Source organism: Nicotiana sylvestris, chromosome 4, assembly GCF_000393655.2.
Source record: "Nicotiana sylvestris chromosome 4, ASM39365v2, whole genome shotgun sequence".
Lineage (NCBI taxonomy): Eukaryota > Viridiplantae > Streptophyta > Magnoliopsida > Solanales > Solanaceae > Nicotiana > Nicotiana sylvestris.
In genome coordinates, this window is record NC_091060.1 from 5649083 (window position 1) to 5662063 (window position 12981).

The following is a 12981-nucleotide window of genomic DNA, read 5'->3' on the forward strand; positions in this document are numbered from 1 at the left end:
TGTTTTTGAAAAAAATTCAAAAATGAGTTTTTTCAAAAATTTCAATTTTATTTTTCCCCCACTTATAAACCTGCAATATTTTTTCAAGTGAAATGACTTCCAAATATTATTTTTTAACTTAACTACAATACTACTTTTTTTTTTTTTTTAAATTACAGTTTTTATGTTCAAACGTCTACTTAAATCTTTTTGGAACTATATGAAATAGTTGTAATTCAGTAATACATTGAGAAAATGAAAGGAAACAGAAAGAAAGAAGTAAAAGTCAAAATTTTGACCAAAGGAGAAGAAGATAATTGAAAATGAGCGGTAGCTATTTAATTGTCCCACTCGGTATTTAATACTCTTCCATTTCACTTGTGAGGTAATGTTAAAATTAACTTGCTTATTTTTTAATCTCAGAAGATATTTACAATATTTACATTGAATAAATTGGTGCAAATTGACACTCTTTACCACAAATTAGTTGGAAGATTAATAACAGCTTGAGAAATTCCACGTTGTGATTGAAATAGAATATAGAACTGCTGGGCTCTTGACAAATTAAATAATTTTTTAAAGATCTTGAGTTGTATAATTTACTAAAATATTATTATTGAATACCATAACAAATGTGTGGGGATTACGGGTATCAATGGCGCGGTTCGACCTGTTATTTTATAAAATTTATATCATTCTATTTTTTTGGTTATTTTATTATGTATAACCAAAATTAAACTTTTTGAAACCGTCCCAATCATATCGGTTTCTCTTCGGTATTGGTATGGTTAGGTTAATTTTCGGAATTTTTTTTAAATATCATGTAAAAGTCACTAGTAAAAGTAGAATGACATATTATACATACTTTTATAGGACTTAGCAAAGCTCTCTAGACAATTTTACTGTTTAAATGGTGATGAATTAAGAAATCATGAAAGATGCTCATGGTATAGATCCATCAACTATTCTACAACCGTGTAAAAGAAACTAAGAAAAGATAAATCACACGAGTAAAAAAATATTAACCAAGCTGGGACTCATGAATAAAATTTATAGAAGGTTAAATATTCAAAAAGATAAATCTAAATTATACGAAAGGAAACATATTCAATACATTGTAGTTTGGTACTCATAGTCATAACTGCTAGAATAATTTGTATCTTGCTAGTGAATATGTTAGAAATAATTTAGTTTCAGTAGGAGTAGCATATTATGTTTGGGAATTAGGGTTTTGATTTTAATTACGTTGGCATGTAACAATTTTCATAATTCCTAGGCTCAAGGAAAAATTTAATTATTGTTTTTAAACTTAACATATATATTTTTAACATGTAAATTTATTCGGTATGGTTTGTATTTTTCGTTTTTTTTTTCATAAAATAAAAAATTTACCCTAATTGTCGGTGTGGTTATAAATTTATATAAAAACCCACAGTTTCATTTTAAAAAGCCCTAAAAATCAATCTTGTACGGCACGATTCGATCGATTTAGTCGGTTTTAAATATTCACTGACACCCTAGTTGGGATGGATGAAATCACTCCAATCTTAGCTAGAGGTCTTGAATTCGAGAGTCCTAAGAATAAAGAATTTTTTGCTAAAGAGTCCCTTCCTCCTTTATCGAGTCATATCCAACGCGAGTCTGAATTAATCGAATTAATAGGTTGTAATACGAATAATTAAATAAAAAATATTTTTGAAATGACTTTTTGACCAAATAAATGACTTTAAATCACCATCCCAAGAGCTTCTTGACCCAAATAACATTAACAAAAATTGTGATGACCCAAAAGGTTATCACTTGTTTTTAAAATGAACTCTGCGTTCCGAGGCCTTAAAAACCTCTTTCAGCATTACCTCGATTTGCGTGCGCAGTCTGAGCGCATAGCCGGAAAGCTATTATGTGAAAATATTGAAATTTTGTCTTAAAATGCATTTTAGTTGACTACGGTCAACATTTTGGATAAACGGATCCGGACCGGTGATTTGATGGTCCCTAAGGGTCCGTGGAAAAATATAGGACTTGGGCGTATGCTCGGAATCGAATTCCGAGGTCCCAAGCCCGAGAAATGAATTTTTAAAGAAAATTATTTTCTGAAAATTTCTATGAGTTTTGGAAAAGAAATGCATTTAGAATTTGATGGTATCGGGCCTGTATTCTGGTTTTGGAGCCTGGTATAGGTCTTATATGTGAAATAAGATGAGTATGTGAAATTTGGCAAGAAACGAAAGTCGTTTGAGGTGATTCGGACCCATAATTGTGAAAATTCATACTTTGAATGTTTTGAGATTTTTCTTAGATTCCTATACTAAATTCGTTGTTTAAGAGCTTATTTTGGAGATTTGATCGCACGGACAAGTTCATATGATGTTTTTGAGTTAGTACATATGTTTGGTTTGGAGCCCCGAGGACTCGGGTGAGTTTCAGAAAGTTTTTGAACTATTGAAAGTTGCAGGTTTTTGTTGTTCAGTGCATAGGGATTTTGTTCATCGCGTTCGCGTGGTCCCACTCGCGAACGCGTAAGGCAAATTTCCCAGGTGCCAGATTTCTTCTTCGCGAACGCGTCCAACTACTCGCGAACGCGTAAGGCAATTGGCCTAAGGGGAGGGGTTCTCATTTGTTCTACGCGAACGCGGGCATTGGCCCGCGAACGCGAAGGCTCGAGGGGTCAAAGCTCCGCGAACGCGAGCCCAATGTTGCGAACGCGAAGGTCACTGAGGCCTAACTCATTGTGAGCACGTGATTTTTGCTTCACGAAAACTACTCCAAAAGAAATCAAAAATAAAACAAATTTCTGTGCTGTACAATTTTGAGAATTTTGCGTGACATTTTGGATAATTATTTTTGTGTGTGAATGTTTATCTTGTTTTAATTAATTGAAAAATACCAAAATACATGTTTAGGATTTAATTGTGCATTTTTGAATTAATTAAACCATGTCCTATTTTAAAGAATGAAAATCACAAAAATATGAATTTTGGTAGCTTTGTTATTTTTATTGTTTAATTGTGTGATTTAATTTTTATCAGATCTTGTGTGTTAATTATTGTTAAGGGTTAATTAATATCTTGTTAAAATAAGCTTGGTTTTACAATTTAATTTAGGAATTAAAAGAAAATGAAAGGAAAAAAGAAAAGAGTGAAAAATTGGACCAAATCGGAACTGGGCCAATTTCAATGCAAAATTAGGCCTAAAACATATCAAACGATCCAATCCAATAAGCTTGGTCTCTCAGACAGTCCAAACGACGCCGTTTCGGCGCCTCAGATCTAAGCCGTTGATTTGTTTCCATTGGATGGTTCAGTTCAACCCATCGTTATTTGAAACGACGTCGTTCTAGAAAAGTTGATCCGAGCCGTCCATTCCCAATGATCTAACGGTCCCAGCCTTCCCCCATAATCCGGTCCATTTCAACCCGGGTCGATCCAGTCTCGATGCATGACCAAACGTCACCGTTTCCTTTAAGTGAATTGATCCAGGTCGTTGATCGTGCTTGATCCAACGGCCAAGATTAAACCACCCCTCCCTATATAACCTTAATCTCTACCCAGCCCCCCAAAACCAGACCCCCCCTATTCATCGTCTCTCTCAGAGACGACCCCCCAAACCCTAGCCGCCACCAAATCCCTTCACCGTAAACCCGGCAGCAACAACGCCGATGACCATGAAACTAACACCCCTAGAGCACTTAACCGCCGTCTCCACGAATCCCTTACCCGTTTTGCTCGAATCAGCCTGTAGCTTCTCGAATCTTCAATCGAAGATTCGAGCAAAACTTGAAACTACCCCAACCGGCCCCAAACTCACACCATGACGCCCCCAGACCTCCCTCGTTACCAAACCACCTTTGGTTTGGTTCGAATCAGGCTAAAACCGTTCGAACCCCAAATCAAACCCCAAGAACCCTAGAAAACCAAAGGCTGGAGTTTGTCCGAAGAAAAGGAATTTGGGTGTCCAGTGGACCTTAGTCGAAGTGTTCTCAGTTGAGAACACTCGATTAAGGTCCGTTCGACCTCAAAAAGGTCCGAATTAGAGTGCAAGTCAGGGTCGTCCAGTTTCCGAGTTCTCATGGTATTTTCCTTTCTTGTTTGTTCCATTTTTGTTTTTGTTTATATCTGTTTATTTATTTAGTGTAGTTTTATTGATTTTTCAATTTTTTGTCGATTGATTCTGTCCTTCTTCAAAGACCTTTTATTTGGTCAAACTTTTTCTGGTCATGGTCGAGTATATAATAAACTATATAATCGATTTGAATGAGCTCCGTTGACTAGTTAAGTTTTATTATAAATCCCTGTTTCTATCAATACGACTCGAATCACCCGTGTGCCTGTTTGATTCTGATTATTTTCTATTGATTGTATATGTTGTAATTCGTGTAGTCGATTGGATAAGTGTCGTCGATTAGTTTTACATGCTTGAATGTTAGAATAACCTGATAATAATTTGATTCATACGGCTTCAATTCTGATTGAATCATTGTTGGAATTTGATAGGCTGGATTGCTTATAGCTGATGGATTTGGTACAAATTGAAAGGGGTTGAGGTAGGATAATACACAGGGGTTAAGGGGGTAATCTAGGAATTGAAAAGTTTAAAAAAATGGTTAGTTTAAGTGTTCTGTCCAGTAAGTACTAATTAACATTAAACTAATGCATTTGTTTAGTGCTAATAAGGAACATAACATGATAGTATGGGAATTAATAGGAATACTATAATAGCCCATAGTTTTGATTGAAACAATAGGGAACAAGGCATGCAAGTGTGGGGAACAAAATAACGTCAAACAAGAAGACATTAAGTAATGGGATTAAAAGGGGGATGGGCAGTGAGAATCTGATGGTTTCAAGGAAGAGATAACAAGCCTGTTTTAGGGTTATAAATAGGGTCATTCAAGACAGAAAGTGGGCTGGTTTTTCGGAGCAGAAAATCAGTTCTCTTTGTCCTTTTTTGAGTCTGGTTTGGCTTTTCTTTTGGTCAGACCTTAGAAGAAAAAAAAACATTCTGGAGATCTTAAGGGAGGCTTCTGAATCTTGAAAAAAGAGATCACTTTTGAGAGTTCTTTTGAAAGGTAGTCAGTTTTGGAACTAATTTCGAAAGCTTAAAGTCAAATTTCTGAGAGTTTAAAAGATCAGTTTTTGTAGTAGAATCTTGGCTTAATTCAAGTTGGGTTGAGTTGATTTGGGTGTTGATTGCTGTTGTGGGGTCTTATAAATCTGTTCGTGCGTAGGTTTGGTTGTGTTTCTGATTCAAAACTGGACTGTTGTGGTATTGCTGTTGTAACTGCTACTGCTTGACTGTTGCTGTAACTGACCATTTCTACTCTCATTTCTGTCCAATATTCAGGTACACACATGAACTCACTGATGATGTAACTCCGAAATTAAGCATGAAATAAAATATTTGGGCCGTTGTTCGCTGGATGAAGCGTCTGTTGTCATTCCATTATAAATGATAGTTGAAATATGTTTTTGAGATGATTAACACTCGATGAAATTTGAAGCTGTGGAATATGTACTTAACGAGGACTGTATGGGATCAGTAATCTCACCTTATTTGATTATAGATTTGGTAGTTAAACACTGAATTCAGTAGCATAGACTTTAAGGTTAACTCTACACTCTAAATAGTCCAGTATGATGTAACGTGGTAGTGAATAATGTTAGTTTCCAATCGTTAATTGTTAGTGTTAGTTTAAATGAGTGTGGTTAAGCATGAATTTGTTTCCAGTGATCGTAAAGAAAAAAGACAAGTTTAAAAGAGGTCTGTGTCTCGTTGATTCAATTCCGTAGTCCAGCTGGTTTGAAATATTAATGTGTTTAAGTGTTAATCTAGTAGTAGTGATTTGAATAATACCTTATTTTGAATTGGGCCTTTAGCTGGCTTGTATGAATTGGTTATTATGCTGTGAACTATTTGGGCACATGTGAGGTAATTTGAAATAAGTGTAGCAGATCTGGGCCTGCTGTTGGGCCTTACATGACTGGGCTACCGATGGCCCAGTTTCCAGAGATGTTTGGTTATAGTTTAGGAAAAACACGGGTTGCCCAACTCAGGGAATCGATCTCCCGATCTTTCCTCCAAAGCCTGATTAGTTGAGGCGTCTTGGGTCACACAGCTTGGGCCATTTGGGCCAGAGATTAAATGGAAGGTGGACTGATAATACCCAAGGGATAGGTGGTGGATCTCATTATCTAACAATAATTAATTAGGATTCTATTTTTATTTTAGAGACAAATAGAAAATCGTAGTCACTTTTAGGTTGGCCTTTTAATAAAATAAAATAAGACGAGCCTCGCCAAATAAAACACACGAGTTGGCGGTCCCTCAATGAATGGTTAAAATAAAACATTTAGAATTCGGGACGGGCTATTTAGAGAATTTTACGGCCTTCCCCAAAATAATAACGCGTTAGTCTCTTTAGACGTGTATTTTAAATAACATTACCTCCCTAAACTTGGGTGCACATTCATGTGACCCAAATCCAAATCTCAACGAAAGTTGAAACGTGTCGCTAATCACGGGTACATTGATTGTGACGTGGTTCGAGATGCATTTCCACGACGTTGCAAATTCCTTTTAAAAAAATAATGAATGAGATGAGCCTCGACAAGAAAAAGTACACAAGATGCGGGGCCCTCTATACGTGTTGGTAAAATTACTTAGACTTCGGGATGGGCCGTTTAGCAAAATTTCACGGCCCTACCCAAAATAATGATACGCTAGTCACTTTAGGCGCGTCTTTAATAATTTACTTTCTCAAACTCGGGTGCACATTTATGTGACCCAAATCTATATCTCTACAGAGTTGAAATGTGTCAATAACCACGGGTGCATTGATGTGACGTGGTTCGAGGTGTATTTTCACGATATTGCAATTCTCGTTAAAATTAATAATAATAAAAGCGGTAAACAGTTAAAATTTGCATATAGGTTCAACATGTATTAAAACCAGATAAATAAGACGAATATGACAGTTGAGCGACCGTGCTCGAACCACGGAACTCGGGAATGCCTAACACCTTCTCCCGGGTTAACAAAATTCCTTACTCGGATTTCTGGTTCGCGGACTGTAATACAGAGTCAATCTTTTCCTCGATTCGGGATTTAACCGGTGACTTGGGACACCATAAATCTCCCAAGTGGCGACTCCGAATTAAATAATAAATCCCATTTCGATTGTCCTTTAATTGGAAAAATTCCCTCTGCGCCTTTGCGGGGGCGCGGGTAAAAATGAGGTGTGACAGCTCTGGCAACTCTGCTGGGGATCGAACCCTGAATCTCTGGTTCAGGGTTCAGAATTCGAGCTTTAAATAATTGTTATATTTGGCTTTGTTTATTATCTGATTTTTACATGTTTGGGCCTAATGTGCTAAATGCAGCTTTTACCGCTTTGATATTATCTGAACTGTATATAAACTGTGCGAAACCCTTCTCTTCTTACCTCTGGGGATGTGCTTGCTGGTTGAGACTCCCTATTCTGTTAGTGTCATACCTTGGAATAAGAAATAGGCCGGATAAGTTACATAGTCGGACGATCTCGCGGGTCCCCGGTACGTAACCCCCTCCTCGACTCGAGTTGTCCGCTCGGGTACACAGTCTAGAACAAATACCCAGGTTACGAACCTAGAATAACTAAGCTTCATGTCGGATCCCTAGTAAGAATGTTTGTTTGCATCATGTGCATTTGACTTTGGAGGCTCAACACAGGGGTTGAGTCTGTCTAGGACAGGTGTACCAAAACGATAAAAGACTATCCTGATGCATCCAACTTGCTACGTGTGCATTTGTTTATTTCGGACTCGCATGTTGACCGGCTTTTGAATACTTTGAGAAAAGAGAGATAGAGGTAGTTAATCGCCTGTTTTGAAAAAATTAATGTCCAAATAGCGTCGAAACTCTGTCGAAATTTTGAGAAAATGAAAAAAGGGTTTTTTTTATGAAAAAGGGTTTTATTTGCAGTTAAAAAGAGTCTTGTTTTCAAAAGAAGTTTGTTTTATCTACCCGAACTACGCCGGTTTGATTCTCACAGGGTGCGGGATACATAAGCAACCCTCATCGGGTCCAACCTCCCCTTTACAAAAATGTCAAAATTTTAATTTTCGTTATAAATAAGTCAGGTGACGCCGTTTTCGTCAAAATAGCCGAATGTTCCCAAAAGGGACGCTGGAAGGCTGACTTTGCATAAACGGCCACTTGTAGTCATTTTCTGGATTTTTGACCGGTTGACTCACCCATCCTCCAAATCTTCGTTCCCGAAGTGCTGAAAGGTCGTGTTCGGAACCGGATCTTTCTTTTAATCTGTGAAAAATTAAAAATAGCCAATTGGTTGAGTCAAATAAATTTTATTTTTTTGCTTAATCACCTTAATAAATGTGCAGGATGAGCACGATGCAAAATGAACCTTTTTCAATAATGACTAAAATTCCTTTCCAGTTGCGGCTATGGTGGGATGATTTAGGTGGTGAAGGGCAAGATGAGGTCAAGAAATATCTAAAAGGTCTTACGGGTTTATTGGAAATCCAACCTCGGGGGGATATCATAAGAGCTTTGGTCACCTGCTGGTACCCGACACACAATGTCTTCCACTTCTCCGATTTTGAACTCACTCCGAATTTGGAGGAAATAGCCGGGTACATCGGAAATGCTGAAGTTCCGTTGAGGCAAAAATACCTGGTTACTCCAAGAGCTGTCACTGTGCATCGGTTTTTAGATTCGTTAAAGATACCCAGGACGATCCATAACCCAGATTTAGCCGCAGGTTTTTGTAATCCGTGCTTCATATACGACAGAGACGGTCATGTCAGAGGATTCAACAACCCGGGTAACAAGTTATGCAACAAAAATAACCGTCAGAAATGGGACGAGCATAGATGAGTGGCTTTTATGATAACCTTTTTGGGCCTTTTGGTATTTCCAAGGAAAGACGGAAACATTGATCTGAAAATAGCCGAGGTTGTCAGTACCTTGCTCATTCAAGACGAAAACACTCTTGTGCCTATGATAGTATCTGATATCTTCCGAGCTCTCACAGCCTGCAAAGCCAGAGGGAACTTTTTCGAGGGGTGTAACTTGTTGCTACATAGATGGATGATCGAGCATCTCTGCCACCGTTCCCAGCTCTTGAGTTATGGTTCCTCGAAGAAAACTTGCATAGAAGAGTTCTACACAAGAATCAAGGGGGGCAGTCTACCCGAGGGAGTTACGGCGTGGACATCATTCTTTCCGACCCTCACCGCCAGCCAAATACAGTGGACACTAGGATGGTTGCCCGTTGACGAGGTCATCCATATGCCGGCAGCTAGGACCCACTTTCTATTGATGGGACTCAAGAGCATTCAACCTTACGCGCCATATCGGGTTTTGAGACAACTCGGGAGATGCCAAACAGTGCCACATGAGGAAGATCTTAGTGCTCAAGTAATTGAGATTAGCCCTGCCGAACAGTTCCCTGAAGCAAAAGAGTCCATCAGATCTGGAGCGAATGCCAATATTTAAAAGCAGATACTTGCGTGCAGGATCAGGCCAAAGGCGAAGTGGCACCAGGATACCTTGCTTGGTACATGAGAGAACTTGAGCACGAAAGGCCGGCTAAAAGTCCCCATCTCCAGGAATTCGTCAAGGCGTCGCAAGAACAGTGGGATTGGTTGGCTAAAGAGCACGAATACCGGGCCGAAGTAGGCAAGCTGAGGCAACAGATTAGAGACCTGGAATTTGAAAATAGTCTGAAAGTTGATGCCGATCGGGGAGAAAAGAACAAATTGGCCCAAGAAAATGAGGCACTGAAAGCCCAAATCCGACAAATGAAGAGAGATGCTAACAAACGACAAAGGAGTCGGTCGGATGAGCGGTTAATAAAAGGGTTGGAGAAGGAAATCGGTGAGTGTCGGGATGATTTGAAGAAATCTGAGGATACAACAACACAACTCCGGGTACAATGGGCAAAGAGAACGAAAGAGCGCACACATTACTTACAGCAGGCAAAGAAAGATCATGAAAAGACCATTGTCAGTCTAAAAAGGAAGGTGACCACCCTAGAGAGCGAGGCGGATAAACAAGCCAAGGCTTTTGAAACAGAGAGTAAACACTGCTATAATCTGATGGCCTCAATGGAAGATGAAATACAGCATTTATGGAAACAACATCTGCATGATTCTCGGGTTTTGAAGGCTAGAGGGGATCAGATAGAACACCTACTCCTAGAGAAAGACCGAACTAGGAACAAGATTCTGACTATTGCTCGTGCTATCACCAGGAAATGTTGGGAGTGTGAAAACATGACCCGTACTACCTTCTTCTCAGCGGTGATGATATTTGTGAAGCAAATCATGTGTAAATTAGAACAGCTGGAAAGGAACCTTACACCTAAACCCGCGGCGAGGCCGAATGACGACCGCGGGCACCCAAATTTAAAACTTTAATGTGTTCATAGTTTGAATCTGCATTTTCTTTTTCTTAGAGTCTGTTGTTTGTTAGAGTTTGTCTTTATTTCGCATCAGAGTATGTCAGTAGTTATTGAGTTCGTACTTGGTTTGGTTTCGAGTCTGTTATTTTCCTTTCCAAAAGCGTCTGGTTTGTAATAGAATGTTTATTAATGAAAAAATCAAAAATTTCCAAAAATTATCCTTTTGCTTTTCGCACTTATAGGGCAGAACTACACGCGGTCTGATTCATGCGGAGACATGATACGTAGGCAATCCACATAAGATTCGACCACTACTAAAAAGAAAAGAGAAAAGGCAAAGTGAAAAAAAAAAGATAAAGAAAGTTTCAGAAACACTTAAACGAGGCACAAACAAAGTAAGCCGGAATGACGCATGCGGTCGAAGCAAAGGCATGTTAGAAATGGTTAAACTGCCTAGGAACATTGCATCCCCCAACGTGAAATTGCAATATGTGTTAAACTCTAATGCTAACAAGTTTGTTGTTAATTCAGAGATTTTGAACCAGTTAGTTTGTTAGAACGTTCTGGCAGATTACCATTACCAAACAAGATCCTAATGGCCCATACTAAAAATCATGACTAGTTCAGACCAAAGTGTCGAGGATAAAAGGACGGAGAATCAAATGCTGAAGGAGGAAATGGATAAGATGAGACAGGAGATGAAAGAAATGCAGTTGGCCTTAGCTAGGGTACAAAAAGTGCCTGACCCTCCTGTTACTCCCACTCTCCCGCCAGGACACACGCCAGAATACCTTCCCCCCGGCCCTTCGACAAGCTTCCCCAGTCACCAATACTATCAGGGAAGAAATGCCTATGATCCCCAAGCTTCACAACCCAATCAGAACCCTCCTCCACCAAATATTTCTGTTTTCGTGACACCCCCACCAGCCACGCTGCAAAGATCATCCAGCGAGCCGTTGTTTCAGGCTCACGATAACCAATATTACCCTCCTGAACCAACCTTCAAAGCACCCGAGCCTCATACTTATAATACTCACTTCGAGATCCTGGTAGAGACTGAAAAACCGGCTAAGAGTCCAGAGCAAGATGAAGTGCTTCGAAAGTTTAAAAGCATGGAGCAGTCCGTTAGGAATATCCATGGGTTAGGCAACCAAGTCAGTGTGGCCTACAAAGATCTGTCCTATTCCCCGACATTCAATTGCCGGCAGGGTTCAAGATGCCAAAGTTTGATCTATACGAGGGGCACAGTGATCAATGGCACATCTGCAAGGTTTTTGCAGTAAGATGAGAGGGGCCGGGGGAAAAGACGAGCTGTTGATAGCTCATTTTGGTCAAAGTCTAAGCGGGTCTACACTGGAATGGTACACAAGACAGGATCCTAGCAGGTGGTACATCTGGGATGATCTGGCACAAGCCTTTGCAGGCCACTTCCAGTACAATCTTGAGATCGTCCCTGACCGTCTCACATTGCTGAAACTTGAGAAGAAGCCCCCAGAAAGCTTCCGAGAATTTGGGTTCCGCTGGAGAGAGCAGGCGGCAAGAGTTGATCCTCCGATGAGAGAGGGGGAAATGGTGGACTACTTTCTGCAGACTCTGGAGCCAACTTACTTCGGTTACCTGGTAACATCAGTTTTCAAATCTTTCAACGAAGTAGTGAAAATGGGCGTTATGATTGAAGAGGGACTTAAGTCCAACAAAATCCTGAGCTATTCGGCGATTAAAGCAACCACTTAGGCCATCCAGAGCGGCACGGGAGGTGCGCTCGGAAAGAAGAAAAGGGAAGATGTCGCAACAGTCGAGGCATGTACTTGGTCCAGATCCAGAGGTCACCCCCTCACTACCAACCTAGACCTCATCACTCAAATTACCGGCACATTCCATAAGTCCCTCCACAGCCCTACTACCCACCACAAGAGCCACATTTCTCTATCCATCACGCCCAAACTTACACCCAGCCTCCGGGTCGCCCGCAATGGCGTGCGCTGGCTCCCTAGAATACATATCCACCTCCACAAAACACATATCCACCTCCACAAAACACATATCCACCACCAAGGGCCTACAGGAATCCTTCGGGACCAGGTTTCCGTGGGAATCAGACTTTCAGGAATGAAAGGGTACAGAGGCAGAGAACATTCACTCCGCTGGGAGAAACCTATACTACTCTATTCCAAAAATTGAGGCAGTTAGGCCTATTGAGTCCTATGGAGCCCAAATTGCCAAATCCCCTTCCCAAAAATCTGGACCACTCGATAAGCTGTGAATATTGTTCGGGGGATCCCGGGCATGATACTGAGAAGTGTTGGAAGTTGAAGACTGTCGTACAAGATCTTATTGACACAAATAGGATCAAGGTCCAGGAGCCAGAGGCACCTAACATCAATCAGAACCCATTGCCGGCACACCATGAAGCCCACATGATCGAGCTAGTGCACAAAGGAGGGAAGCTCAAGAAGCCCTCACAAACGGTAATGATGATCCGTGCCAGCACGAAAGAAAAGTTGATCAGTGGAAAAGGGGTAGTACAGTCGGAAAGGGTAGAAGGCAAGCCAGTGGTGGTGATGGGGAAGAGTTCGTCTGATGTTGCCAAGAATCCAGAG

General features: G+C 40.2%; 1 protein-coding gene across 1 annotated transcript; it reads left to right on the top strand.

Moving 5' to 3' along the window:
* Positions 1–10995: 10995 nt before the first annotated feature.
* Positions 10996–11664, top strand: LOC138889204 (splicing factor-like protein 1). The gene has a single exon (XM_070172472.1). It carries the CDS (start codon positions 10996–10998, stop codon positions 11662–11664), a length of 669 nt encoding a protein of 222 aa, XP_070028573.1.
* The last annotated feature ends 1317 nt before the right edge of the window (positions 11665–12981 follow it).

Bases quoted from the DNA above. Each gene is read 5' to 3' on its own strand.
- LOC138889204 (XM_070172472.1), top strand. From the start codon at position 10,996: ATGACTAGTTCAGACCAAAGTGTCGAGGATAAAAGGACGGAGAATCAA.